Raw genomic sequence first — 26,315 nt, forward strand, 5'->3', positions numbered from 1 at the left:
TTGGAAGACAGCCTTGCTTCTAAGCACTAATGGATGTAGAGCCCTTCATCATTTTCCATGCTGACAGGGTCTCCCTCAGGACGAACCCACCCTTCATGCCAAAAGTGGTGTCCAGTGTGGCTCTCAACCAATCCATTCATTTGCCCACCTTTTTCCCTAACCCACAAAACAAGGGGGAAATGATTCTGCACTCTCTAGATGTGCACAGACAGTTCAGATTCTACCTAGACAGGACTAAATCATTTCAGAAGACTGATCAATTGTTAGTCAGCTTTGCTACAGGAGCAGAGGGCAAGGCCATATCCAAACAAACCATTCCCAAATGGATAGCACACTGCATCCATTTCTGCTACAAGCAGCATGGGAAACCTCCCCCCAAGGAGGTCAGGACACATTCCATCAGAGCAACCTCCACCTCTGCAGCTTTCCTCAGAGGGGTCCCCACCAGAGACATCCTGGAGGCTGCAACATGGGCATCTGTTCATACCTTCACCAAGCATTACCACCTGCCTATCTTCTCCAAGTCCAGGGCAGGCTTTGCCACAGCAGTCTTGCAGTGCATCCTAGCCAGCCCCCAGTCTTATTGACTGCCTCCACCCTTTTCAGCTTGGGGAATCAAACGAAATGTGATAACTGCAACAGTGGAACACAGAGAACATAGTACAGTTGTGTACACTTACCATAAATGTAGATGTTCGAGTGTATTCACTGCTGCAGTCCTGATTTCCCTCCCTCCATCCCCCTTGTCTCTCTCTTTCTCTCTCTCTCTCTGTATATATATATATATATATATATATATATATATATATATATATATATATATATATCCTTACAAGGATATTTTGGTGTTTACTTTCTACTGGTGGTATTCCTCCACAATAACGTAGCTCCCTCTTGGGGGTTCCTGACAGGACAAGAACAACTGATGTAATGGTGTTAGCTGCCTTAATTTATAACACTGATGACCTGACGTCAGACCTGGAGTGACTGCAACTGACTCAGAAATACTAAACCTCTGGCATTCGGGCCGACTGAGGGCTACCCTGGCTGGGATAACCCAAATGTGATGATTGCAACAGTGAATACACTCAAACATCTACATTTATGGTAAGTGTACACAACTGTACTTTTTAACTACAGGGGTTTTGCCACATTGCTATTTAGTTACCCAATGCATAATGTATGTATTTATGCTCAAGTCTATGAGTCTGTTAATACTCTGAATGGCAAATGGCATAAAATGACTTGATGAGGTCAAGATAAGCTGTAGGAACTGCACACTCACTAGCCTCTTCTTCAGCAACTATTTTGAAGAACTTAATAATGTTAAGGAGGAATCAGGGCCTGTCTTTAATGATTCCAAGTTGATGAGCATCCAAGGTTAAGATACTTTCTATATTTAAACTGATTAGGTCAGAAATTATGTATTCTCTAGCTTTACGTATAAGGCTAGTATGTTTAATGAGTATGTAGGCATAACGTTCAAAGGCTGGGTCACTTTTATTTAAAGGCATTGCAGTGGCTTTTTCCAGGCTTTAGGAATGTAAGTCGTGGAAGGGTTTAGGTTGAAGTAGTTAAGAATGGGTTCATATAGGCTGTACTTGGCACTAATAATCCAAACCCTACCAAGTTATCCAATTCCATGGTTGTGATGATAGCTTTTGAGAAGACAGTGAGGATGTTCCATAGTAATTTTAGGGAGTGGCTGAGACTAAGGAATCTGTGAAACATTTATGACTGCAGGTGGAGAGAAGTTGGTACTGAAGTAATTGGCAAAATGTATTACTTATTTTTTTTGGATCTGATTGGACAAGTTCAGAATTGTGCTGGGTGTTAATTCTTAACTTCCTGACAAAGTTAAAGGGTTATTCTTGGTTTTAGTAGCCATTTTAAGAAAATTTTTGGTCTTAGTCTTCAAGGTGGCACCCTTTAGTCCTTTTTTTATTTTTTTTTATTTGGTTTTAAAACAATAGATAAAAAAATCAATTGCAAAACAAGCAAATAAGTGTTTACATAGGTCCACAGTTGATAAATACATCAAAGTTAAACATATCAACAGCAATTAATATTTTTCAAGCAAGTCTTTAAATTTAAGCCTAGATTTATATGAATGAGTAATATTAGACGTTCTCATCTTTATAGTATGCAATTCACGACTGCAAACAATTTTTGCCGTACTCATAAATTCAGCACTAGAGGGGGTAACTTTAATTTCCCAATTTTTGGAAATTACTTTTCAGGCTATAGCAAGAATAGACCAAAGAAGAGGCGTTTGGGTTTTTGGAATTGCCTCAGGAATCGAAGCATTAAAGAAAACTAAAGATTTAGAAATATTGCATCTATCTGACCTTACATCTTGAATTAAGTTATTAATTTCTCTCCAAAAAGAGGAGATGACTTCACATTCATATACCATATGTGTCCAATCAGCTGTTATTTCAGAATAACACTTCCAGCAGTTAATTCTATTTGATTTATACGTAATTGCAATTTTGTTAGGAGTGACGAAAGCTCTGTGTAAGAATTTCCAAGTGATTTTTTTTCAATATAATGAAGATGTGGTTTTATCTGTAGATTTTAATATTATTGTCTTGTATTCTTCAGAGAAGTCTTCATTACTAATTGTTGAGAAATAGTTCCAATAGGAATTGTCTAAATATGTGAAGTCTAACTTAAGAATTTTATAAATGTGTGACAAATATGATTTATTTTTCATTACATTATCACTGATATTTATTAATAATTCCAATAATTTGGGGAACAATTTCTTATCTAGGTTAAATATCTTATTTATCTCTGTGTTCACAAAGTCTCTAAATATTTGTAAAATTAACTAATTCCCAGAATATTGATTGTATTTGTACCTTAAATTTTCAACTGTGTGTATATCATTACCATTTAAGAACTAAGGCCAATAAATTAATTTACATTGTTGTTTCAATACTAGCATTTTGTTGAAGTTATGTGTTTCTAAGCAGTCATTTGTATGTGCAATTGGAAATATAAAATATTAAGTCTTTAAAATAATTGTTAGAATATGTGAACTTTTGGAAAGAGGAAATGATGTTATTTAAATAGAGAATTTCTGAAAAGGCTATAATTCCATTTACATAAAATCTTTTATTAACCAGATAAAACTGTTGTTTATGACTGGTTGTGATATATATTTTTTATTTACTAAAAATATTTCTTGATGTATTTGTTTCCATTTTGAATCGTATGATGAATTTATCCACAACACTATAACTTTTACAATTGTGAAGCAGCATAACATTGAATATCAGGGAATTATGTTCCACCCTTATTCCAACCTTTTCTGTGCCAATCAAAGGAAATTCTTGGTTTATTAAGATGCCAAAAATTAAGTAAAATATTCATTATCTTCTTCATCATTATTGGTGCAAATAGTACTAAACATTGTAAGGCAAACAATATTTTAGGGATAATTACTATCTTAATAAGCATCAGTTGCTCTTTCATAGTAAAGAAGAATTTGTTCCAATTTGTGACTAAACTTAACATTTTTAGAATTTGTTCCAATTTGTGACTAAACTTAAAATTTTATCATCAACCTGTTGAAAATTTGCTTGTATCATTTATTTACTTTTAGCCACAGTGATTATACCAAGGTATTTCATTTGATTGGTATTCCAAGTGAAGTTAAAATATTTTGTATGAATTTTACATTTTTATTAATTAATAATGTACTTGTTTTATTAGGATTAAATCTTAAGTTCAATATTTCTTCAAACTGACTCATAGAAGTAACTATATGCTGTAATGAATTTCTATATTTCCTATTGTTAGTAAAATATCATCAGCAAAAAGTTGAATCCTTAGTTTGAAATCTTTTATTTTTGATACCATTAATATTCTTATTGGATCTACTGCTGTTAGCATAGTGCAGTTAATTCAAAAAGTAAAGGTGATAATGGTCAGCCTTGTTTTGTGCCTTTTTGTAATTTAAAGGAATTAAAAAGAAAATAACCTATTTTAACATAAGCACAAGAGTTATTTTATAACTTAAAAATTAATGCAATTATCTCAGGTATGAAATTATGCACTTTAAGTGTTTTGAAAAGGTACAACCAATTAACTGAATCAAAAGCCTAATCTAAATCGAGATTAATGATAGAAAGTTATTTTTTTATTTTTATTTGCACAGTCTATTAATGCATGTATTCGTATTATATTATCCTGTACTTGTCTATTTAAAATAAACCCAGTTCAGTCATTGGGAGAAAAAAGTAAAACACAACTGGATGCTGAACTCTGATGAAACTGTAGAAATAGGCTTATGATAAATACAAGGAACATGCAAAATAATAAAAAATTAGAACTTTTAATAAACATAAAGTGCTTTTTGTCACAGTAGGTACTGCGACTTCTTCAGATGTATTGTTAGAATGGAAACCTCTGTTTAATAACACAAAGTAGTCCATTAAACAATTAATTAAACAAATTAATTAAATAAACTGCACGCTCATTAACTCTTCCATACCCTCACTCAGTAAAACATATAAAAGACTCTGGTGATACATTCAGAGTGTTTTCTAAAAAACATTTGACTATATAAGTTAGGAATTAAAAATTAAAAATATAAATTAATTGAAAGTTAACTAACAACTTTAAAATAGATAACCGTACATATCAATTTAATCAATGTTGTGTTACATAAACATCCTAACACGTGACCTGCCTAAACATCATTCAGACCTGGACAGCCCTATGTGTTATGTATGTGTGTATTGTGTATGTTGCATAGAGCCCCAAGGACGAAACTTATCTCATCAAATTTCTCAGTTTTAACATGCATGAAATGGAACAAGTTTCGTTCAGTCCTGGATATTGGCATGCATTCATTTTTAATTGCCATATTAATTCTAGTCCTTCTAGTTTCAATGAATCTGGCCCCCCTGCCGAATCAGATGTAATCTTGTCTATTGCTCTAAACAGGAACGTGTGCTCCCCGAACTCAATAGTGTGTCTAGCTAGGGCATTGTCACTATTATCTCTACTAATATGGTAGAGGTGCTCATACACTCGTTCTCACAATCTGCGGTTAGATTTGCCTCTGTAGAATAGGGAACAATGTTGACACTGGACTAAGTATACTACCATTTTGGACCGACAATTCATTCTTTGTTTTGTTGTATATCTTTTGTCCTTAATTTTCAATTTTTGACTCACATCCATATGTTTACAATAACCACACATTCCACATTTATACATACCACATCTACTAGTGATAGGTACCCTGTTTCTCTCCAACATATTTTTCAAGTTAAAACCTTTTCTAAAAATCATCTTAGGCTTTATCTCTAATTTATTCCTGACAGAGGTGTCTAATGTCAGTAATTCCCAGTTTTTACTTAGAATTTTACGTAACTCCTCAGCATACAAGTTGAATGTAGTGATAAAACTGATGATGAGTTGTAGATCATCTTTCTTCTCAGATGACTCAGTTAAGTATTCAGGCCTACTGTTAGTATAGTCTTGCCTTAAAATGGGTCTGTATGTACCATTATTACATTTGAAGATAACTTCAGATATTAGGTTATTGACTAATGAAACAGGGTAACCCCTTCTCGTGAACATACCCTTCAAGTTATTGCATTCTATCTGGAAATCTACGTCTTTCGTCAGCATTCTGGCAGCTTTAACTAACTGCCCCTTGACTACAGATCTTTTCTGATAAAATGGATGACAACTAGTGAAATGTAGGAAGCTATTAGAATAAGTCTCCTTCCTGTGAATCTTTGCAGTATAACATCCCTCAACTCTGTCTTTTAACTCAACATCTATGTAAACCATTTTATCTGAATTTAAATTGGGATGTAAATTCCAGGTAGTCAGTTGTTCTGTTTTAATAGTTCACTATTTCATCTGCTGTTTTGGCACATCCTTTTATAATCATGAAGATGTCATCCAAGTATCGTGTGTAGTACTGTACCCTATCTTTAACCCAGCTATTGTTCAAGATATGTTCCTGCTCCCAGTCTGCCATGACTAGGTTGGCAAAGCTGGCTCCACATGGTGAGCCCATGGCTACACCTATTTGTTGCAAAAAAGTCTTCCTTCAAAGATGATATAATTATTAGACAAAATTAAGTCCAAAAGTTCTTCTAAGTCAGTCTCAATTTTAGCTGCCCCTTTGGTTCTCATCATGTGGCTTACTCTTTCTATCCCTTCTATATGTGGGATTGATGTATATAGGTCCTTAACATCTACCGTTAAAAAATCAAATGTGTTATTAAATTCTAAACTATTCAAGTTATGCAGGAAAGACCATGAGTCTTTACAAATTTGCTTCTCACTGTTGATGTACTTCTTCAGTGTGTCATCTATGAACTTAGCGCAAGAGTAAGTAATACTATATCTGGTGTCCACTAATGGTCTCCTGGGGGGGGGTCTCTGATGTTTTTATGGACCTTAGGTACATCAAAAATGTTAGGAATTCTGGGTGCTGGCATAGTCAAGAAATTAAATAAATTAATGTCAAGTCTTGCTTCAACAAACATGTCGTGAATATATGTTTTGACTCAAGTATATGCTGTATTAAGTTTATTTCTTAAAACTTCCTTATATGTGTCAGTATTTAACAGCTGAAACATTTTCTCAACATAATCACTTTTATTCATTAATACCAAGCCACCCCCTTTGTCAGGTTTCATTACTCTCACAGAAGCTGTTTGCAATTCAAAGAGTACTTGTTTCTCATTATCAGAGATGTTGGACTCATATTGTTTGTTCGATAATTTACTACTTAATCTATTTCTAATGTCTACTTCACGAACCTGCTCAAATAATTCTATTGTTGGATGTAACGGGGAGTTAAAGGTGCTAGGAATGTAATAATCATTGACACTCTGTATGTTCTGCTCCACAATAACATTCAAGTTAAGTTTACGTACAAACAGTTTAAGATCAAGTAGCGCTGTAGCTAAACTAAATCTACTACAAGGTACAAGCATAAAACCCTTTGTAAACAGGTGTACTAATGATTGTTTAACATAACAACTGGAATAATTGTATATTTTGAAGTCATTGTCTTTGTTTGCATTATGTATACAAGTATGTGAACCTACTTGTATAGGGTTGCTTATTCCCTATGTTCCTATGTTTGTTGCCCTTCTAGTTAATGTTCTGTGCTGACTGTTTCACTTCCTGCTGGGGGTTGTGATTGAATGCTCGATTCTGAAAATTTTCACCCCTGCTATTATGGAAGCTGTTATTAGCCGGTTCCTGGTTGGGTTTGCCATTGTAGTTTGATTTTTGATGCAAAATCCTTTCACTTCTGCTTGATATGTTTTGGGTGCTTTCTAGTTCATCACTAGATTCCACGTACATGGTTCCTGCATTGTTGTTGAAATTAGAAACTCCCCCTCAAGTCCTTTGACCAATAGAGTTACATGCTTAAGATGGAGGCAGTTTGGGATAGGCTACAACATTTCTATAAGCACTACAGTCTCTATTTTTTTTTTTATTTTGGTAGACTTAAGTTTTATTAATGTACTGTTCGATACTTGTGAATGTTCTATTATAGTCAAATTGGTGTCTCTGAAAATCAAAGTCCATTTTTATGGCCATATCCAATTCCATTGTCTCTTGCATTAAGTTGTCAATTGTGATTTGGTAATGTTTACACATACATTCTAAGAGTTCCAGGCCGTGCTTGTTGAAGAGCTCTATAAGCTCTTTATGAAATGTTGAACCTTCTTCCAACCCCGTAGGGTATTGCCAGCCTCTTCGTCCTTTAGGTATAATACCTTCATGTATGCACTGATGGAAATAACTAATTTCCAGATGAAGGTTTTTTGCATTTCAGCATGTTAGAGTCAAACTTTTGTAAATTAGTAGCTATATTGTTCCTGTCTCCAGCTGGTAACTCCTGCTGTGTTGTTTTAGATAGTAAGTTTGGTGGTTCACTTAACCACGTACATATATTTGGAGCTTCTATAAGCCCCAAGGGTGCAACTCTATCAGTTGTACTGCTCCTGCCATGGTTACTGCTTCGTACCCAGTCCCTTCTACCTTCTACTGAAGACAAATTGTTGTTAGTAGAAGGAATTGCTGCTATGTTGTTATAAGATGTAGATTCCATCCTGTCAGTGTGCTTGTTATACTCAGGATAGTTTAATCGGGTATGGCGTGGCCTAGTTCCAGACAAGTTCTTAACCTTGTCTGTTAAATCTTCCACGCGTTGTGTTACTAGTTGAATGAGGATGGTAAGGTTGCCATTATCACTGTATTGAGAAAGTGAAGCACGAGTGTTTTCAGCTCCTTCCATGGCCATCCTACACACACGCAAAACTGGGAGAAAAAAGTAAAACACAACTGGACGCTGAACTCTGATGAAACTATAGAAGTAGGCTGATGGTAAACACAAGGAATGTGCAAAATAATAAAAACTTAGAACTTTTAATAAACATAAATCACTTTTCATCGCAGTAGGTACTGTGACTTCTTCTGATGTATTGTTACAATGAAAGCATCCATTTTATAACACAAAGTAGTCCATTAAACAGTTAAACAAATTAATTAAACAAATTAATTAAGTAAGCTACCCGCTCATTATTAACTCTTCCATACCCTCACTCAGTAAAACATATGAAAGGACTCTGGTGATACATTCAAAGTGTTTTCTAAAAAACTGTTGACTATATAAGTTAGGAATTAAAAATTAGAAATATAAATTATTAATTGAAAGTTGTATATTTAACTAAGAACTTTAAAACAGATAATCATACATATCAATTTAATCAATATTGTGATACATAAACGCCCCATCTAATAATTATATCATCTTTGAAGGAAGACTTTTTTTGCAACAAATAGGTGTAGCTATGGGCTCACCATGTGGAGCCAGTTTTGTCAACCTAGTCATGGCATATTGGGAGCAGGAACATATTTTGAACAATAGCTGGGTTAAAGATAGGGTACAGTACTACACGTGATACCTGGATGACATCTTCATGATTATAAAAAGAAGTGCCAAACCAGCAGATGAAATAGTGAACTGTTTTAACAGAATAACTGACTATCTGGAATTTACATCCCAATCCAATTCAGATAGAATGGCTTACTCAGATGTTGAGTTAACAAAAGACAGAGTTGAGGGATGTTATACTACAAAGATTCACAGGAAGGAGACTTATTCTAATAGTTTCCTCCATTTCACTAGTTGTCATCCATTTTATCAGAAAAGATCTGTAGTCAAGGGGCAGTTAGAGCTGCCAGAATGCTGACAAAAGACGTAGATTTCCAGATAGAATGCAATAACTTGAAGGGTATGTTCACGAGAAGGGGTTACCCTGTTTCATTAGTCAATAACCTAATATCTGAAGTTATCTTCAAATGTAATAATGGTATATACAGACCCATTTTAAGGCAAGACTATACTAACTGTAGGCCTGAATATTTAACTGAGACATCTGAGAAGAAAGAATATCTACAACTCACCAGCAGTTTTATCACTACATTCAACGTGTACGCTGAGGAGTTACGTAAAATTATAAGTAAGAACTGGGAATTACTGACATTAGACACCTCTGTCAGGAATAAATCAGAGATAAAGCCTAAGATGATGTTTAGAAAAGGTTTTAACTTGAAAAATATGTTGGAGAGAAACAGGGTACCTATCACGAGTATATGTGGTATGTATAAATGTGGAATATGTGGTTATTGTAAACATATGAATGTGAGTCAAAAATTAAAAATTAAGGACAAAAGATATACAACAAAACAAAGATTGAATTGTCAGTGCAAAATGGTAGTATACTTAGCCCAGTGTCAACATTGTTCCATAGCCTCCATAGACAAAACCGACTGCAGATTGGGAGAACGGGTGTACGAGCACTTCTAACATATTAGTAGAGGTAATAGTGACAATGACCTAGCTAGACCCACTATCGAGTTCAGGGAGCACAAGTTCCTGTTAAGAGCAATAGATGACATTACACCTGATTTGGCACGGGGGCCAGATTCATTGAAGCTAGAAGGACTAGAATTAATATGGCAATTAAAAACTAATGCATGCCAATATCCAGGACCGAATGAAACTTGTTCCATTTCTTGCATGTTAAAAGTGAGAAATTTGATGAGATAAGTTTTGTCCTTGAGGGTTTATGCAACATACACAATACACACGTACATAACACATAGGGCTGCCCAAGTCTGAATCATATTTAGGCAGGTCATGTACTGGGATGTTTATGTAACTCAACAATGATTAAATTGATGTGTATGATTATCTGTTTTAAAGTTGTTAGTTAAATATACAACTTTCAATTAATAATTTATATTTTTAATTTTTAATTCCTAGCTTATATAGTTAACATTTTTTTAGAAAACATTTTGATTGTATCACCAGAGTCTTTTTATATGTTTTACTGAGTGAGGGTATGGAAGATTTAATAATGAGTGTGCAGTTTACTTAATTAATTTGTTTAATTAATTGTTTAATGGACTAGTTTGTGTTATAAAATGGAGGTTTCCATTGTAACAGTACATCTGAAGAAGTCACAGTACCTACTGCGATGAAAAGCACTTTATATTTGTTAAAAGTTCTAATTTTTTATTATTTTGGATGTTCCTTGTGTTTATCATTAGCCTACTTCTACAGTTTTATCAGAGTTCAGTGCCCAGTATAACCATTGTTAATTAGTTTAGGTATAAGTAGGTTAGTTCAGTTAGCTAAAATGGACATGAACATTGTATAGTCCACATTTAAAAATGAAATTGGTCTGTATGATGAACACTTTGTATGATCCTTATCTTGTTTTAAATCTTCCTTGATGCATTAAGTTGTCAGTTTTTAAAATAATATTAAAGATTGTAGCATTACAGTCCAATAATGGACACAAAACTATTGAAACTTCTCTGATATGTGGTAACAACTTTTTTGAGACAAAAATTTTATCAATATTTGTGTTCGATATCTATATAAATGTGTAAATTGAAGTGAGTTTGTTTTCTTTAGCTTATATATATCCTTTAAATGTATTAGATTTACAAAATTCATTAAGTGTTTGGCTGAAGATGTGATTTTTCTGCTTTCTATCTGCAGTGGAATCTTTGCCTGATAAAACACAATTAACTTCACCAGCCATTATGACTTTTCATGTAATAGGCTATAGTGTCTAAGTAATTTTTTGAATCTTCAGCTGCAATCCCTTGCAATGTGTATAGTCTTCTGTTCCACTCAGTTATAACAATGCTTAACATACCGTTTTTATCAACAGTGATATATTTTAGTTTAGACATTACTGGTGAGTTCTTCCATAAAATGAGGGTGCCTCTTGTTTTAGCTCAAATGCAAGAACCTTGAAAGTCAGAGCCTTCTAAAACCAAATAATTATTCAATGAAAGTTTATTTACATCTTTTTTTAAGTAAATATGTTTCCTGTAGAAATACTACTTGAGCTATATGTAAATGCAAGTATTTGAACAGACTACCTTTCTTTACTGTATTATTCAATCCATTAATTTTAATAGATATGCATTTAAAATCAGACATTTATATACGAGAGAAAAAACTCAGGTAAAATGAAATCACATTTATGTACTGAACTTATTATATACTTTATATATAACATTATGAAATCTTCAGCTATGGACAAAACTTAAAATGAAACAGAGCTAACCACAGTGCTAACTGCTCACCATTTTGGCCATGACCCCTTCCTTTAGTTCTTTGGTAGCTCATTTAACTGAACTCTTTAGGTAGGTAGAATATGATTCACTGTATTTATTAAATAAATAACTCATTTCACTCATTACATAATTTACTTATGTGATGTAGTATTTAAAAAAACACTGGAGATTATGTTGTATACTCTGGTCTGCTTTATTTACAATAAATTATCCAGTTTAAAAATGAAAAGTAGGTATAACTGATCTATTATGTCATGTTAACACAGAAGTCTCTCAAAGAAAAATAATGATTTACAGTCCATAGTCTTTTTCTCATTATAAATTTTAAGGCGGAAGTTTTTGATGCTTGTTCTCACTTCTCCTTAGCCTATGTGTGTGTCTCCAGTACTTTCATTCATTCTACCAGTGAGAGAAATGTCTCCAATATTCAGTCTCACTTTGTACAGGCCCCTGTCTCTGCAGTAGTCCCAGTTTCCCTGACAGAAAGGCTTATATATCTTTCTCACCTTCTGTCCCTCTCTTATCCTCCCTTTTATAAGAAGGGGGTGCAGCTTCCTCCACTTAGAGTTGGTTGTCTATTCTCCTCCCAGATTGCCTTAAAAGTGCAGCTCCTTATACCCCTCAGAAGTTTCAAAGGGGCACTTCACCACATGGTCCCACCACTTAGACCTGTGGGATAAGCATCATTGGGCAACCAGATTGCACCTGATATGAAGCACTGGTTTCTTGGCAATGGGATATTCTTTCACTTGTGTCAATATTTGGTAATATGTCCCAAGTGGGAACAGGCATATTATTGCCTAATGCTATATACAGTACTCAGTGGCATTGGCTGTCTTCTTAGGTCCATTATTTCAGTTGTTAGTTCTATGGCTGTTTGCTTTCCTCAAGGGTTTAGGGTAATTTTTGGTTTAATGCATTCTTTTTTCTATGCTTCAATTTCTGTAGGGCATTTTGCAGCTTCCTGTCAAGCTTTTTCATGCTTGAGATCAATTTCTACAGCTGTCAATTCGCACTCATTTACCTTGTTTCATTCATTTTGTACTTCTTCTTCTGTCTTAGTATACCATTTTTGCTACTCTGTTAATGTTTTGTAGGTTGCGCCCAGAGTCTTACTCGACATAGCTTATATGTAGATAGAGATGTGAAGTTATATTACATAGTTTTATTTAAGGTGTCATGTTTTGGCAACAGTTTTGATTTTCCTGTATCCAAGTAACTGCTTTTTAGTTCTGCGCCACTAGACTTAAGAAATACCATTCCAATTTCTAGATTTTTCTTCTTAGTAGTTTTATATTTGGCCATGACTTCCATTACGTTAGAATGTTTCAAATTCTTGCTAAGTTCCACAAGCTGTATCTCAGTAAGTGGTTCATTTATGGAGTTTTCATCCAGCCAGAGTCTTAGATTTCCTTGCATTACTTTAGCAGCATAATGGTTATCCATTTTGCCACTTGACATACATTCTTCCTTTTGCATGTTTACAAAGTGCTTATTTTCTCTGCATTTTTGTTACTTTCGAGATGTGTTGATTAAATTCACTCATATTGCTCCTGTATATTTCTTTGCACATAGTCTGTTTGAGCAACCCACTTATCAGTGTCAACTGTTTACTTTCATTTATGCTTCTAGATTTCTTTTGTTATATAGCCTGGGCTACTTAATTGCAGAGTACAAGTCTTTGTACCATTTTTTTGTCTGTTTCTGGCCTTTCAAAGTTGAGGTTTTAGTGATACATTCTGTACTAGTATGCTCTGCTGTTAGGATAAGCAGACAACTGTTAATCTTTCATAGCACTTGCCATAATTTTGTCTTTTTGTAACCACATAATGTCCTTTTGGGTTTGAGACTGACTTTTCTTTTGTCTTTCAAGTTACAAAATCATATTACTTTTTCTTTTTGATTTGTGATGTCTTTTGACTTTGCACTTTCAGGTAATGTTGGTATTTACTTTCCAGTTGTACAAAACAATTCTGCGAGCCCTTTTGAAAAAATCAGTTATCTGTTTATCTGGTCTACACTGACACAACTTTTGTTGGTCAAGGTCAGCCAACAATCTTGTAAAGTTAGTAACCACTAAGCACAGAAGCACAAACGCAAAGACAAAAAGCAGAATATACAACTGATGTCTCACACACAAAATACAATTTATTGAAGGCCTAGCACTTTTGTCCTAAAAGCATTTAACAGGACTTTATCAGAGTGAAAAAATACACTGCTCTCCCAAGTAAAATTCTTCTATAAATAGTATTTTGTGTGTAAGATATTGGTTATATATTATGTTAACTATGTGATCCCACCATAATTAAGAGCTTTCTCTGCTGGAAGACAGTGTCATCTGTCTTAACATTTGCATGCTCTCAGATAGTTATTTTTCTCTTGTAAAGCTATGCACCATTGAGAAAGTGTCCGTTTTTCTTTCTCTAGGCCATCATCGTACTTTTGCCATGCCAGCATATTTCCTCTAGCAAGTGCCAAAGGCCTTTTCTAAAGTTCTTGTTTCTTAACAACATTCTGTCTTTTGAAACCCAAGTTCTGCCCTTCAGCGTCATCTATTCCAGCTTGCTTATTTTCCATGCTATTATTGCTAATTAAGGTTTAACTTTGCCCTTTTCTGCCACTGGACTGCTCAACGTTCATTTGCTTCTGCTTCTCAGTGAGATGCTAGGCCTGAATGCTCCCACTGTACTGCACCAGACTTATTTGGTAAGTACATTTTTTTGTTAATTCATATTGCTGAACCTCATCAGAGTTTTGCTTTACTTCTATGATAGTAGCACAAGTTTTGTCCTGTTGTCTCTCATTTTTAGTACAGGCAACTCACATCCAGTTTATTAAGTATGCATGCAGTTTTCTTTCTTATGCTGTATGGTAATGATCCTCCATGGCACATTCAGTGGGTTTACTTCCAAAATTACAGAAAAGATTCCCCTTTTTTCCTGTCAGGGGGCTTAACCTTTGAGATCCAACTCCCTTTTCTTGCTTAACTCAGCAGCATTCTTTTTTTCTAAGGGTTTCACTTATAGAATTAGCACAGTTTTCATATTAGTTTCTCTTTTTCATGGTGAAGGTTCTATTGTTTAAAATGGTACCTTCCTTCAGCTTTAATTTCATAAAATGACAGTACTATTTTGATAAAGCAATATTCTCACAAACAGTTTTTTGTTGCAAGTCTTGTACTATAACAGCAACATAATTCCAGACTGCCCTTTATCTACTATGAAGACCCACTTTTTTGCTTGAACAAGGTCCTGTATGGACATAGGGCAAATAATCTTGAAGGCATACCAGCCGTTTAGTGTTAAGAATTTATTGCTGAGGAAGACTTGTCTTTTACCGCAGCTGTCTGATATACTTTTCCACATACTTCTCACTGTATCACTTAATGCAGCTCAGGATTTTGGCAGTACCTATAAAGATCCGTTTATGTATGACATTATTCACTTTGCCACACATAGCACTGATTACAATTCAGTGCTATATAAAGCTCCTCCATTTGTCAGTGTTTTCCACACACTGCACAACTTTGAATTCTTAACAAGCAGGGTGGATGCAGACTTTTAAGTAGTTTCTGTTAAAACAGTGTATTTAAAAAGAAATGGAGTTCTGTTCAGAAGCAATAGCGTACAGTGATTTCCATTTGCTTTTAACACAAGACAGCTCACAAATTCATGAAATGTCTTGCTCATGTAAGCAGCGTTGTTTTACACTGTTGTAATATACTATGCTCTGAACTGAGCTTCAGCAGCTTGTTAAAATTTCTTCTGCACATTATATCATCATACATTCAGTTTACTTTTCATTGAAAATGCCCCACTCACTGTGGTTCCAGTTTCCTAACAATCTTTCTTTTAGCACAAAGGCTGCAACTGGCTTGGGTTCCTTTTCCCAATACACAGTTCATTCATGTGCCACGTAATTTTATAGTTGCTGTGCATATATAATGCAGAAATATTACTTCTGGGTAGCAGTACTTTTGAGCTGTTTCAAACATCTCGTGCCAATATCTTCACCAACATTTTTTTCACATCATTTTGACTGCATTCAAACATATGCAGGGTAGTCACCATTTTAAAAGTACACAGACTTCAGAACTGCCTGAATTTAGGCATAAAAAATGAAACCCTTTACCTCAGCACTACCCAGTGTATATATTCTACAACTGTTTGATGTATTTTATCAGGAAAAAATAGCCAGTGCAATCATTTTTCCTCAGCACAGTATTAAATGTAGGCCTTACATTGCCACAATGTTTTTCCATCATTCCGTATGCTAGTTCTTGCTTCACATTTTTAAGCACATTGTTTTCCTTCACTTTGCATTCTACCAGTGGAATTTCCACAACTTTCCGTAAGTCACAGATAATTTAAGACCGCAATGCTTCTTTGCTCATTCATTACAATTATACTTTTTTTGCATGGTGGAAATTCAGCACAATTTTATCATGCTTCCTATTTGCCTTGGTAATTTTTCTCTTAGACATGTGCTTCATACTGTAAAAGCATTTTCCTATACATTTCTTTCAATAGATGTTTTACAGTTACTGTGTATACATTTGGCATGCAGCTTCCAGCAATTTACTTCACACATTTTCTAGTAAGAAATGTTTCAGAAATTTCAAATCACTTTGTCAAAAACTTAACAGTACTGTTCATTCTGCCACTGTTTGGTGTGCTGCACAATTAATTTTTCAAACTTAGTTGTTGATTCGCAGGAACTCAAAAGCATTTATACCCATTTTCATTATAATTATTCATAGTAGAAGTCACATTTTACCAGAATATATATATATATATATATATATATATATATATATATATATATATATATATATATGTGTGTATATATGGGTCCCATTTAGATCGCCGAAAGTACACTCCACCGAATTACAAATGAACAAGACATCTTCTCCAAAAGACCAGTTATGAAAGATCACTATCTTGAAACACACAATTCCAAAACAACAGATAAAAGCAAACATCAACAAATTAACAGTCTCAAGCGTTTTTGCAGGGGGGCAAGCCTCCTGCATCACCCACCCTCTTGCTACTTATATATACCAACTCCGAGATCGCACTACAATGATGGAAAGGATATATTTTCAGATTGGCACTTTACTGCAACTTCCATTTATAACTGCGGACGCTGTACAAATGTAAAAACAGTACAGTGTACCATAAGGTACACAAACACTAAATACCAAATAAACTGTTTTACTCTATTAACCTTTTTAACCTTTCAATGAATTTTTCAGATAACTAGTTCATAGGTCCATGGGTTCATAGGTAGGTACTAGGCTATTGGCCCAAAGGCCTAAGTAAGCCTAGCCAACAAAGTTCCCTGGCTTACGCCAACCCAAGAAAGTTAATTTCCTGTGCCCCTGTCGAGCAGAGCCACAGAAGTGATCCCTGGAGTGTATTTCCTATTTCCCATCCAGTCATCAAGATTTTTCTTGAAGAGTGTTAATGAGGAACTTTGCTTGACATAGATGAGTAGCTTGTTCCAGAGTATGATTGCATATCAAAAAAAAAGATCGCCGAAAGTACACTCCACCGAATTACAAATGAACAAGACATCCTCTCCAAAAGACCAGTTATGAAAGATCACTGTCTTGAAACACACAATTCCAAAACAACAGATAAAAACAAACATCAATAAATTAACAGTCTCAAACGTTTTTGCACTCTTCAAGAAAAATCTTGATGACTGGATGGGAAATAGGAAATACACTCCAGGGATCACTTCTGTGGCTCTGCTCGACAGGGGCATAGGAAATTAACTGTTTATGATTGCAAGGTACTTGGGTGGCACAGTGGTGCAGCGGTTAACGTTGTCGCCTCACAGCAAGAGGTTCACCGGTTCGATTCTCGGCTGTGGTGCCTTCTGTGTGGAGTTTGCATGTTCTCCCTGTGTTCGCGTGGGTTTTCTCCAGGTACTCCGGTTTCCTCCCACATTCCAAAGACATGCATCTGGAGCATTTCTCCCCGGGCCTCCGCTGAAAACAGGCTCTGTGGAACCTAGTCGGACTTTTCCGGTCAACAAAATGATAAATAAATAAAAAATAAAAAAATAAAAGTATGGGAAGTCTCTGGGACAGGAATCTATCCCTCCAGCAAGTCCTGTTTATTGTGGTGACAAGGTTTAGGTCCCTAGAGCATGTAGCTCAGAGGGATTGGGATTTCCTTAGGTGTAGCATGTCCAACAGCTCTGGGTTTGACATAGCTTTATATGTTAGGCAGAGATCACCTCGGAGTAGGCGATATGCTGTGGAGTAAAGCTGGAGTTTTTTGAGACGATCAGTGTAGGGCATCTGTTTGAGGCCAGTAATTTTCTTTGTGAGGTACTTCTGTGGCCTTTCCAGCTGCTGCAGATGTCTTGTGAGGTACATTCCAAAAGGGGCATTATACTCTATAATGGGTCTAATGAGTGTTGAGTAGAGGGGAACAATGACCTCTTTTTTCCTGGATGAGAACCCTTTTGTGATGAAGTGTGCTATGTAGAAGGATTTCCTGACTACTGTGGCAATGTGATTACCAAAGGAGAGACTACTGTCCACCTTGGTCCCAAGGTCTCTTATCACACATTCAGTGTTTAGACTGCCGCCCATGTGGCAGTTCATGGGTATAGAGTTTTTACCAAAGGGGATAACAATACACTTTTTGGCATTGAGCTTGAGGCCATGGCTCTGACACCAGGCATCTGTCTCAGTGAGGCCCTTCTGCAGGATGTCCACATCATTTGGGGACTTGACTATAGCTCCTAGTTTGCAGTCATCTGTGAACTTTGTTAGCCAGAGGCCTTCTGTGTTAGCCTGTACTTCAGAGAAGTAGATATCAAACAGGAGAGGTCCCAGGACTGAACCCTGTGGTACTCCACTTGTCACTGGTTTGAAGTCAGATTTGGAGTCTGCAACTTTTACAGTGTGGGTTCTGTGGTCTTTTGGAGATGTGGTCTCGTTCATTTGCAATTCAGTGGAGTGTACTTTGGGCGATCTAAATGGGACCCATATATATTGGATCTGCACTTGGATTGCTAGGCCCAAAAGCAGTGCAGTTTGGTATTGTTATCATGGCAAACTTTGCCTATTGAATAACCACCAATTTAGTACTTAGCAAACACAGTGCTTCATTTACAATGAATTACCAACATGAAAAATGAAAACTAAAGATAATTGTTGTATTAAGTCATATTAACACAAATTACTTTCAAAAGAGTTAACATTTGTAGTTCTTCTTTTGGTCATAAATTCTGAGACAAAAATCCTGGATTCTCAGTCTCCCTCTCAGCAGGTACCACTGTGGGTTTTTCTCTAATACTTTTCCCTTTCTTTACCAGAGAGGCTGATGTCTCCAGTGCTCAGTGTCACTCAGTACAGGCTTTATCCCCTGTGCATCTCAACAGTAGTCTGCCACAGAGAGCCTCATCTCTATCCCCCCTCTCTCTGTGACACACCTTTTATAAGAAGGGGATATAGCCTCCTATACTCAGAGTAGATGTGGATCCTCTTCCAAGACTTCCCTTGAATTGCAGATCCACGTACCTCAGAGCAGTGTGTAGTGAACACTATAGATCACCAGGCATTTTACCAAACAGGATATTGTTTTTTAATTTCCCAGTATATTTAATGCAGATAGGATCTACCGTGCAATACAACTGCTAAAGTATGTTTAGGATCAGAATCATAGGTGGCTGATCTAGCAATGGGTTTAGCTAAGGAGGATTAGGGAAGAATTTGATTAGGTCATCAAGTATCTGTATACGAGTACTCCCTCAACATAGATATATCTAAAGGGAAAAAGCTATCATTTTTCTCTGGAAAAAGATTACAGATTTAAGTTCTTGAATGAAGGAAAGCAACCATCATCCATCTGCAAAGAGGTGGGCCTTCTGTAGTTCCTGAAAACTACAGACCTGTAAGTCTCACTAATGTTATATGCATAGCCATGGAAATAATTGTCATAGAAATGATCAGTAGTGATAATGGAAAGCCCCGCACAACCAAGTTTGTTTTTGTCAAGAATTTAGGTATAAACCCTTATTTCACTCAGTGGATAGCTAGATGGCTCATAGGCAGGACCCAAGAAGTTAGAATTGGGGAATCCACCTCCACAAAGAGGCCAGTCACCAGAAGAGCCCCTCAGGGATGGGTCCTGGGACCAATTCTTTTAGGCATCTACTTCTCTAAAGTCAAAGCTGATATCAAAGGCCTCTGAACGACCACATTTTCAGATCATTACAAATTAGGAGTAGTCACAAAATCCCCTACTAATGTTAATAATCTCCTAGAAGGACTAACGCATACAAATAACTGGTATTGAGCCATGGAATAAAACTAAATATGAAGAAATGCATAATAGCATCCTGTGGGAAGTTTTCCCCTCTGGTAACTACCATATTGACAACACACCTCTAAGTATAGACCTAGTCATCAAGGGTAGGTCATGCCTACTCAACCTGGTGGACATCTTTGAGAAGGTCACCAAAGCAATGGATGAGGGCAACATGGTTCACACTGCCTACCTTGACCTAGCCAAGGCATTTCACACAGTACTGCACTCAGACATTGTTGACAAACTCAAGACGTTTAGGTACAAACCAGTATGTCACCCAGTGGATAGCCAACTGGTTCACAGACAGGTCCCAGGAAGTTAGAAATGGGGAGCCCACCTCTTCAAAGAGGCCAGTCACAAGTGGAGTCTCTCAAGGATTTGTCCTTGGACCACTCCTTTTTAACATTTACTTCTCTGAAGTCAAGGCCAATGTCAGTGGTCTCTGGCTGACTACATTTGCAGATGATTGCAAATTAGGAGCTGTCATTGAATCCCACACTGACAGAAATGTTCTCCAGGAAGGGCTGGTATCAGAGCCATGGACTAAAACTAAATGCAGAGAAATGAATAAAAGTATCCTTTGAGAATTCATCCTCCCCTAGTAACTAGCATAGTGACAACACATCCCTTAGAGTTGCCCCTGTAGTCAGGGACTTAGGGACACACATAGACATTATTCTAGCCTTTGACTGTCACATGTCTACAGTAGTGAGGAAAAACATTCTGTTTTGTGCAGCTTATAAACAAAAGTATGGCATCTAAGTCCAAGGAAGTCATTGTTCCACTGTATTCAGCATTCATCAGACCTATCACTGAGTACAGTGCCCCCTTTGGTATGTGCCTAACCAGACATATCCAACAACTGGAACGTCCACAGAGATTCCTCACTAAAAGAATACAGGGCATAAGTAACATGTCCTTTGTAGACTCCCTAAATGCCCTATCCATGTATTCTGTCTCCTACAGGTTGTTGAAGGGAGATCTGTGCCTGGCATACAAGGCATTGTCAGACCCCATTCTGATGGATCTCCGCAAATCCACAAAACAAACAACCTGTAAATGTTCCATCTCCCAAGCCCCTGCTTGCACTACCAAGGGTACCAGAGTGTATCAGAGATTTGGGATGCATGGATATACTTAAAATTGCCCAAGTGGTCATTAACCTAGTATGCAACTAGGAACCTATGATGTCATATTGGATGATAATATACAAGAGGTTGTGCAGGAAGAGGCCATATTAGTGAGGTCAAAGTTAAGGACATTGAGTCCAATCCCACGAAGGTTGATTGCTTCTTAGGAGAAAAGTTAGTATTTATAAGGTCAAGGAGCATTGGGCATGTTTAATCTTTGGGGAGTAGGTCAGTAGGTCAGCCTGTTCATTGCCAGATATTTGAAATCACTCTGTACAAAAATATTTAGAGCAACAGGAATGTTGGCTTTCTGTCATGGTTGGTAGGAGACATGGAGACTGATCTATAATTCGCTATGAATTGATAATTAACCCTGTTAAGTGTTACTCAGACTTCAGTGAGTTCAAACTGTGGGTCCTGAGGAATGTCTCAAAAGATGATTGATCCTCTGTCAGATACAGATTCCTCCCATTTTTGTCATTAGGCCTGGAGGCATGATAGGAGCTAAACCCATGAGTAGAAGGATTGCCATATTTACCTTGAAACTGTTTCTTCATGACTGTCCATAACTACACTTCAAGTTGCAGGTGAGCCTCAAGTTCAGCCATTTTGTTTTGTTCAGACACCTGGCAGTACAGTCACCATAATGTGTTCTGAGCTGGAAATTACTAAGTTGGAATGTCTGGCATATTGACTCTGCCTACAATAGGCTGTAGGGGAGAAGTAAGGGCAATGGCAAAAATGCAAGATCTCTTGTATGAAAAGTGCAGACCATCCAGTAATAAGTTGCTGCCTTATGTGGACAAATATACATCCTTGTTTCCCTTTGGCTTACAGGAAGGAGCTTACCTGATGCTGTTTCTATCAGACAGAAAATTTTCTCTTGTGATCACTGCTCTATCTTAGTAAACACATTTCAAACACATAAATAAATCAGATGCAGGAAAACTGCAGGCTTCCAGGTCAGACGCCAGTTACTGAAAGAACTTAACTGATGTCTTGTTTCTCTCATTCGGTACCACAGTGTAGAACTGCAGTTAACAGCTCAGTGATATATAGGCATATATGTACTTAAAGTAAGGAAAAGTGTATATACCAGGGAAGGGAAGCAAGGACATTACTGAAGGTGAGGGTGAGCCAGGAAGGAGAGATGTGGATGGAGAGGTATGGGATAATGTGGGGTGTGGAAAAAGGGGGAATAATTAGGAGAAACTGATTGTGGACAATATGTTGAGGAAGGGAGAATTAATGCATTGTGGCAGTACAGTCCCTGTTAGAGCCCAAAACTGTAATTTGAAGGCTGCCAAAGAAAAATACTGACACTGCCAAGGAGGGAATTCATTAAAAAGGGCCACATATTAGTTTGAGTTGCAGAATAATAAATCTGCTAGGGACTAACCTGAATGCACATATTTTCAGCATATCATAAGTACAGTTACATGAAAGTCAACTTTAGTTGTTATCAAGGTGTTTTTGATTATTCCAAGCATTAGAAGAGACTAAGTAGGGGTGGCAATCCTGCTCCATATACCAACTGAAATATGGATCTTAATTTCAAGTTTGATGACTCCAGGTTGAAGAGTTCAGGTCAGAGCTCTCAACTGTCCATATTTTGGCAAAATGTCCATATTTTTGACTCATCTTTTTGTTCTGTTGTCTGTAAAGTTTCATGCCAGCTCTGGTAAAACACTATATTGTGCAGTAAGATATTAAGGTGATTAAGATTGCAAAAATGAACATTTTTTTTTTCTGAAATGTTATATGGAGCTGTTTTGTGCTTGAAACATAAAATACTTGCTGTCGGTCAAATGTGAAGTTACAGTACTGGAAGTTACAAAGAGAAGCTGTGCCTCATTATGTTGAAGTGAGTCATGGAGGTGTAACAGAAAGAGAGAGACAGATGGGTCATGGATTACAGGAACAAACAATACTGGTTGTGCAGATTAGAAGTACAGATTGGATAGCATCCTCCACACCTCCTGCTATTTAAATATACTAACTCCGAGATCACACTACATTGTGGTAAAGGGAAATCTTCCTGTTCCGCTCTCTATGGAGTTCCCCATTCAGACCGTTTGAACTTTTAAAAGTTCAGTCATATGGTCTCGGCCATATGAAAGTCGAGCTTTTAAAAGTTTGACCTTCTGAAGGAGACCCGTTTACACACAGGATCCATCTGTGATATATTTAGTTTAGCAGAAATATTTGTTACTGATTGCAATTATTTTTCTTTCCTATGGAGAGTCATTGTATTTAAAAATATAAACATGCAGTCCAGAAAAAAGTGTCAGTGCAGTGTATAACCACTTATGTGGAAGAACTGGAAATGAAACAATTTTTCTTAAGTTTGCTGGAATCTGTAGGATATTTAAAAAGAGCTTGATGACAAAAAAAAGTATGGAATAGAGCTTTGGCTGTATCAAGGTTACCATGAAGAAGGGAATCAAAACTAGTACATTAAATTTACCAAGTGTGGTTGTGATGAATAGCAAGAAGGGATCAGTTAAATATTGGGAAACCCACATTATGTTATTTGTGTGTTGACATAACTCATTTGATAGAGGATCATATCAAAACAGATGTTCTTAATCTGGGGAATGTGGGAATTCTGTAATGGATTATAAGAGTATGTAGAAAATGTAGTGAAGATGAACTTTAATGGTTTGACTGTTTATTTTTGCAAGATGATGAAAATGCTGATAGCAATGAAAATAAAGTTAGCACTGAAATTGTTCTGAAAAGTATGCATACCCAAATTGACGTTGGGCAAAATAATGATGTTTCTGCAAAATGAGGTAACAGCAAATGCAAAATAGAAATAACTGTTGATATGCTGTGGAGAAGAACAGAGAAACGGAATTTCATTAAGAAACAAAAAATAAGTATGCATCATGTAAATGTAATGATGACAAGGAAGGAAATTCTTAGAAGAGGAAGATGACATACTACTGGGAATAGGATAACAAAAGGAGATTACAAAGAGGGGTAACTACAGGTGCAAAACAGGAAGTCATGACTACATTATAATATGTACTATTAAAATGAAGTGAGAAGGTTGTTAGTGTATGAATGGTGATATAACGCAGATGAAGACACAATTTGTTTATAAGATATATGACTTTTGATGTAGAACAAAAACTTCAAAGACTATGGTTTCACAGTCAGAAAGTGTTTAATAATAGAGATTTTTTGATGTTGTGTATAAACATGGGCAGGTATGTTGCATGGGACAATTTAGTTGTGCTGCTGAATGTGCTAGTAGGAGATGTACATTCCCTAATTCATTTAGAGAATGAAAAATAATTGTAAAATAATATCCGAGTCTTTAGTTTGTTTGAAATACTTATTACGCATGCCATCAACTATAAAATGTGATTATACTTGGAATGATTATCTTTTTTTTAGTATTCGCATAGACTGGAAACACATGGTGGTATAGTTTTCTACTGAAAAAGGGTAATTACCAAGCAAAAGGAGAGTATACCTTGATAAGATATACCAGAATCAAGTGCAATTCAAGGCAGTACCAAGTTCATGCAAAAGAAGCAGATGAAAGTTGAGTATAGTGCAAAAACTGCTGCTAAATTATAAATATAAGTATGAATTTATGTATGTATATATGTATTTATTTCAGTAGTTTTAGTAAAGTTTTGAGCAGATTTCATTATTTTATTTTATTTTATTATGCCATTTTATTATTATATATGTATCAAGGGTTTGATGTTTACTTTGTCTTTAATTTTAAGTATTCAGATTGTTACTAATTAGCACAAACCTTATTTAATAATCAATGTGTCATATGTTTTTAGGATTGTGGTATAAATAATGGTTAAATTTAATGTATAGAAGTTCTGATGAAGTCCTTGATGTTGGAAGAATGAACAGGCTTAACTTCTATTTGTTTTATTGCTCATTAAATAAGTTTTTGCACATACTTGGCTCTCATCTTCTTCTTTTGCAAGGACTCAGCCCTACCTCGAATTGTACTTGGTTTTACTGAATAAGGTATCTACAAATGAAATCAAAGACTGTTTTCACTTATGTGCAAATATAAATTATCTTAACATGCAAGTAGATGGCTAAAATATATAGAGTGGGGCATGGGAGGTGAGCATTTCTTTAAAAAATGTGCAGCTTTAATATTATGCATATCCTGTGTTAGACATGATCCAGTATTTTGGCCAGCCTAAGTGATTGTGAAAAACAACATTGAATACAATGTGAGGAAATAGGGCAAACTGTGAAAACATGTATGTTTAAATGTTTTAAATGTAATTTGGAGGATCAGCTGTAATTTGCTTGTGAGAATGTGAAGAATGCTCATTATGCACTTCTACACAAATTGAAAAAATTACTATAGAAAATGTTAATGTGGGAGATACTGTTATGCTGAATTATATTCAGGAGGAAGAGCAAAAGGGGCTGTAATACTGAGCTGAATAATATTACTGGAAACAGTGGAAAAGGGGTTTTGTGAAAGAATATGATTCATTTTAGAAATATAGATGCCTTTCTTTGAAATGTATATTTTATGGTAAATACTGAAACTGTTTTGATTGCTTGTAGGGAGAAAAAGGGTATGTGATATAGGGATCAGATATAGGGTGGCACATGGAAAAAAAAAGCCTTTGCTAAAGGGCAAATAATATCCAAAAAACGGAAAGGTTAATTTTAATGTAGTTTGGTTAAATGTAAATAAATTTAAGAGAAAGTCTAGGAAGTTTACTGTGTATGAGTGGTTTAGAATGGTGCAATGTGAGGTTATTTGCTTATTGAATGTGCATGTTTTTAGATAGCATATAGTAACAGCAGTTTTCTTAATTTTGATGGAGGGAAGCCATGTAGAGTATAGGTAGAAATTAAAGTTCAAGTATTACTTTTTTGGTGAACATGTTTATTGTGATGCTGGACACAACAGTGGTAGAACCTGACAGATTGTTGGTTATAGATTGCAAAAATTGTGGAATAAGTAGTCTGCTTAATTGTTTAGCATACCTGTTTTTAGAATACACTGAGGTTGTTAAATGAGATACGTGGATGGGAGATATGGATCTGGTTGTAGTTGATGATTTTTATTACAATGTAAGGACAACAAAAGAACATTTTGACCAAAGTTAAAATATTAGATGACAAAACATTTTAGATGGGTGCAGGTAAGGTAAAGAAGATTATGTTTAGGAGATCTCAGCTGAAAACTGAA

The 26,315-nt window shown here is 35.9% G+C and overlaps 1 protein-coding gene across 6 annotated transcripts in view; it reads left to right on the plus strand.

The window, feature by feature from the left end:
• Nucleotides 1-26,315, plus strand: part of CDK6 (cyclin dependent kinase 6) — a 1,418,406-nt gene that overhangs the window by 72,378 nt on the left and 1,319,713 nt on the right. The window contains exon 1 of one of the 6 annotated variants that reach the window (XM_044067639.1): nucleotides 14,290-14,361. The exons of the other annotated variants lie outside the window; for them this stretch is intronic. Within the exon in view, the coding sequence (XP_043923574.1) occupies nucleotides 14,330-14,361 (32 nt within the window). The 5' untranslated portion in view covers nucleotides 14,290-14,329. Of the gene's footprint in view, nucleotides 1-14,289; nucleotides 14,362-26,315 lie in introns of those variants that run through there. 6 annotated transcript variants of the gene reach the window in all.

The sequence above is a fragment of the Protopterus annectens genome, chromosome 3.part1 (assembly GCF_019279795.1).
Source record: "Protopterus annectens isolate FY-2018-M chromosome 3.part1, PAN1.0, whole genome shotgun sequence".
NCBI lineage: Eukaryota > Metazoa > Chordata > Ceratodontiformes > Protopteridae > Protopterus > Protopterus annectens.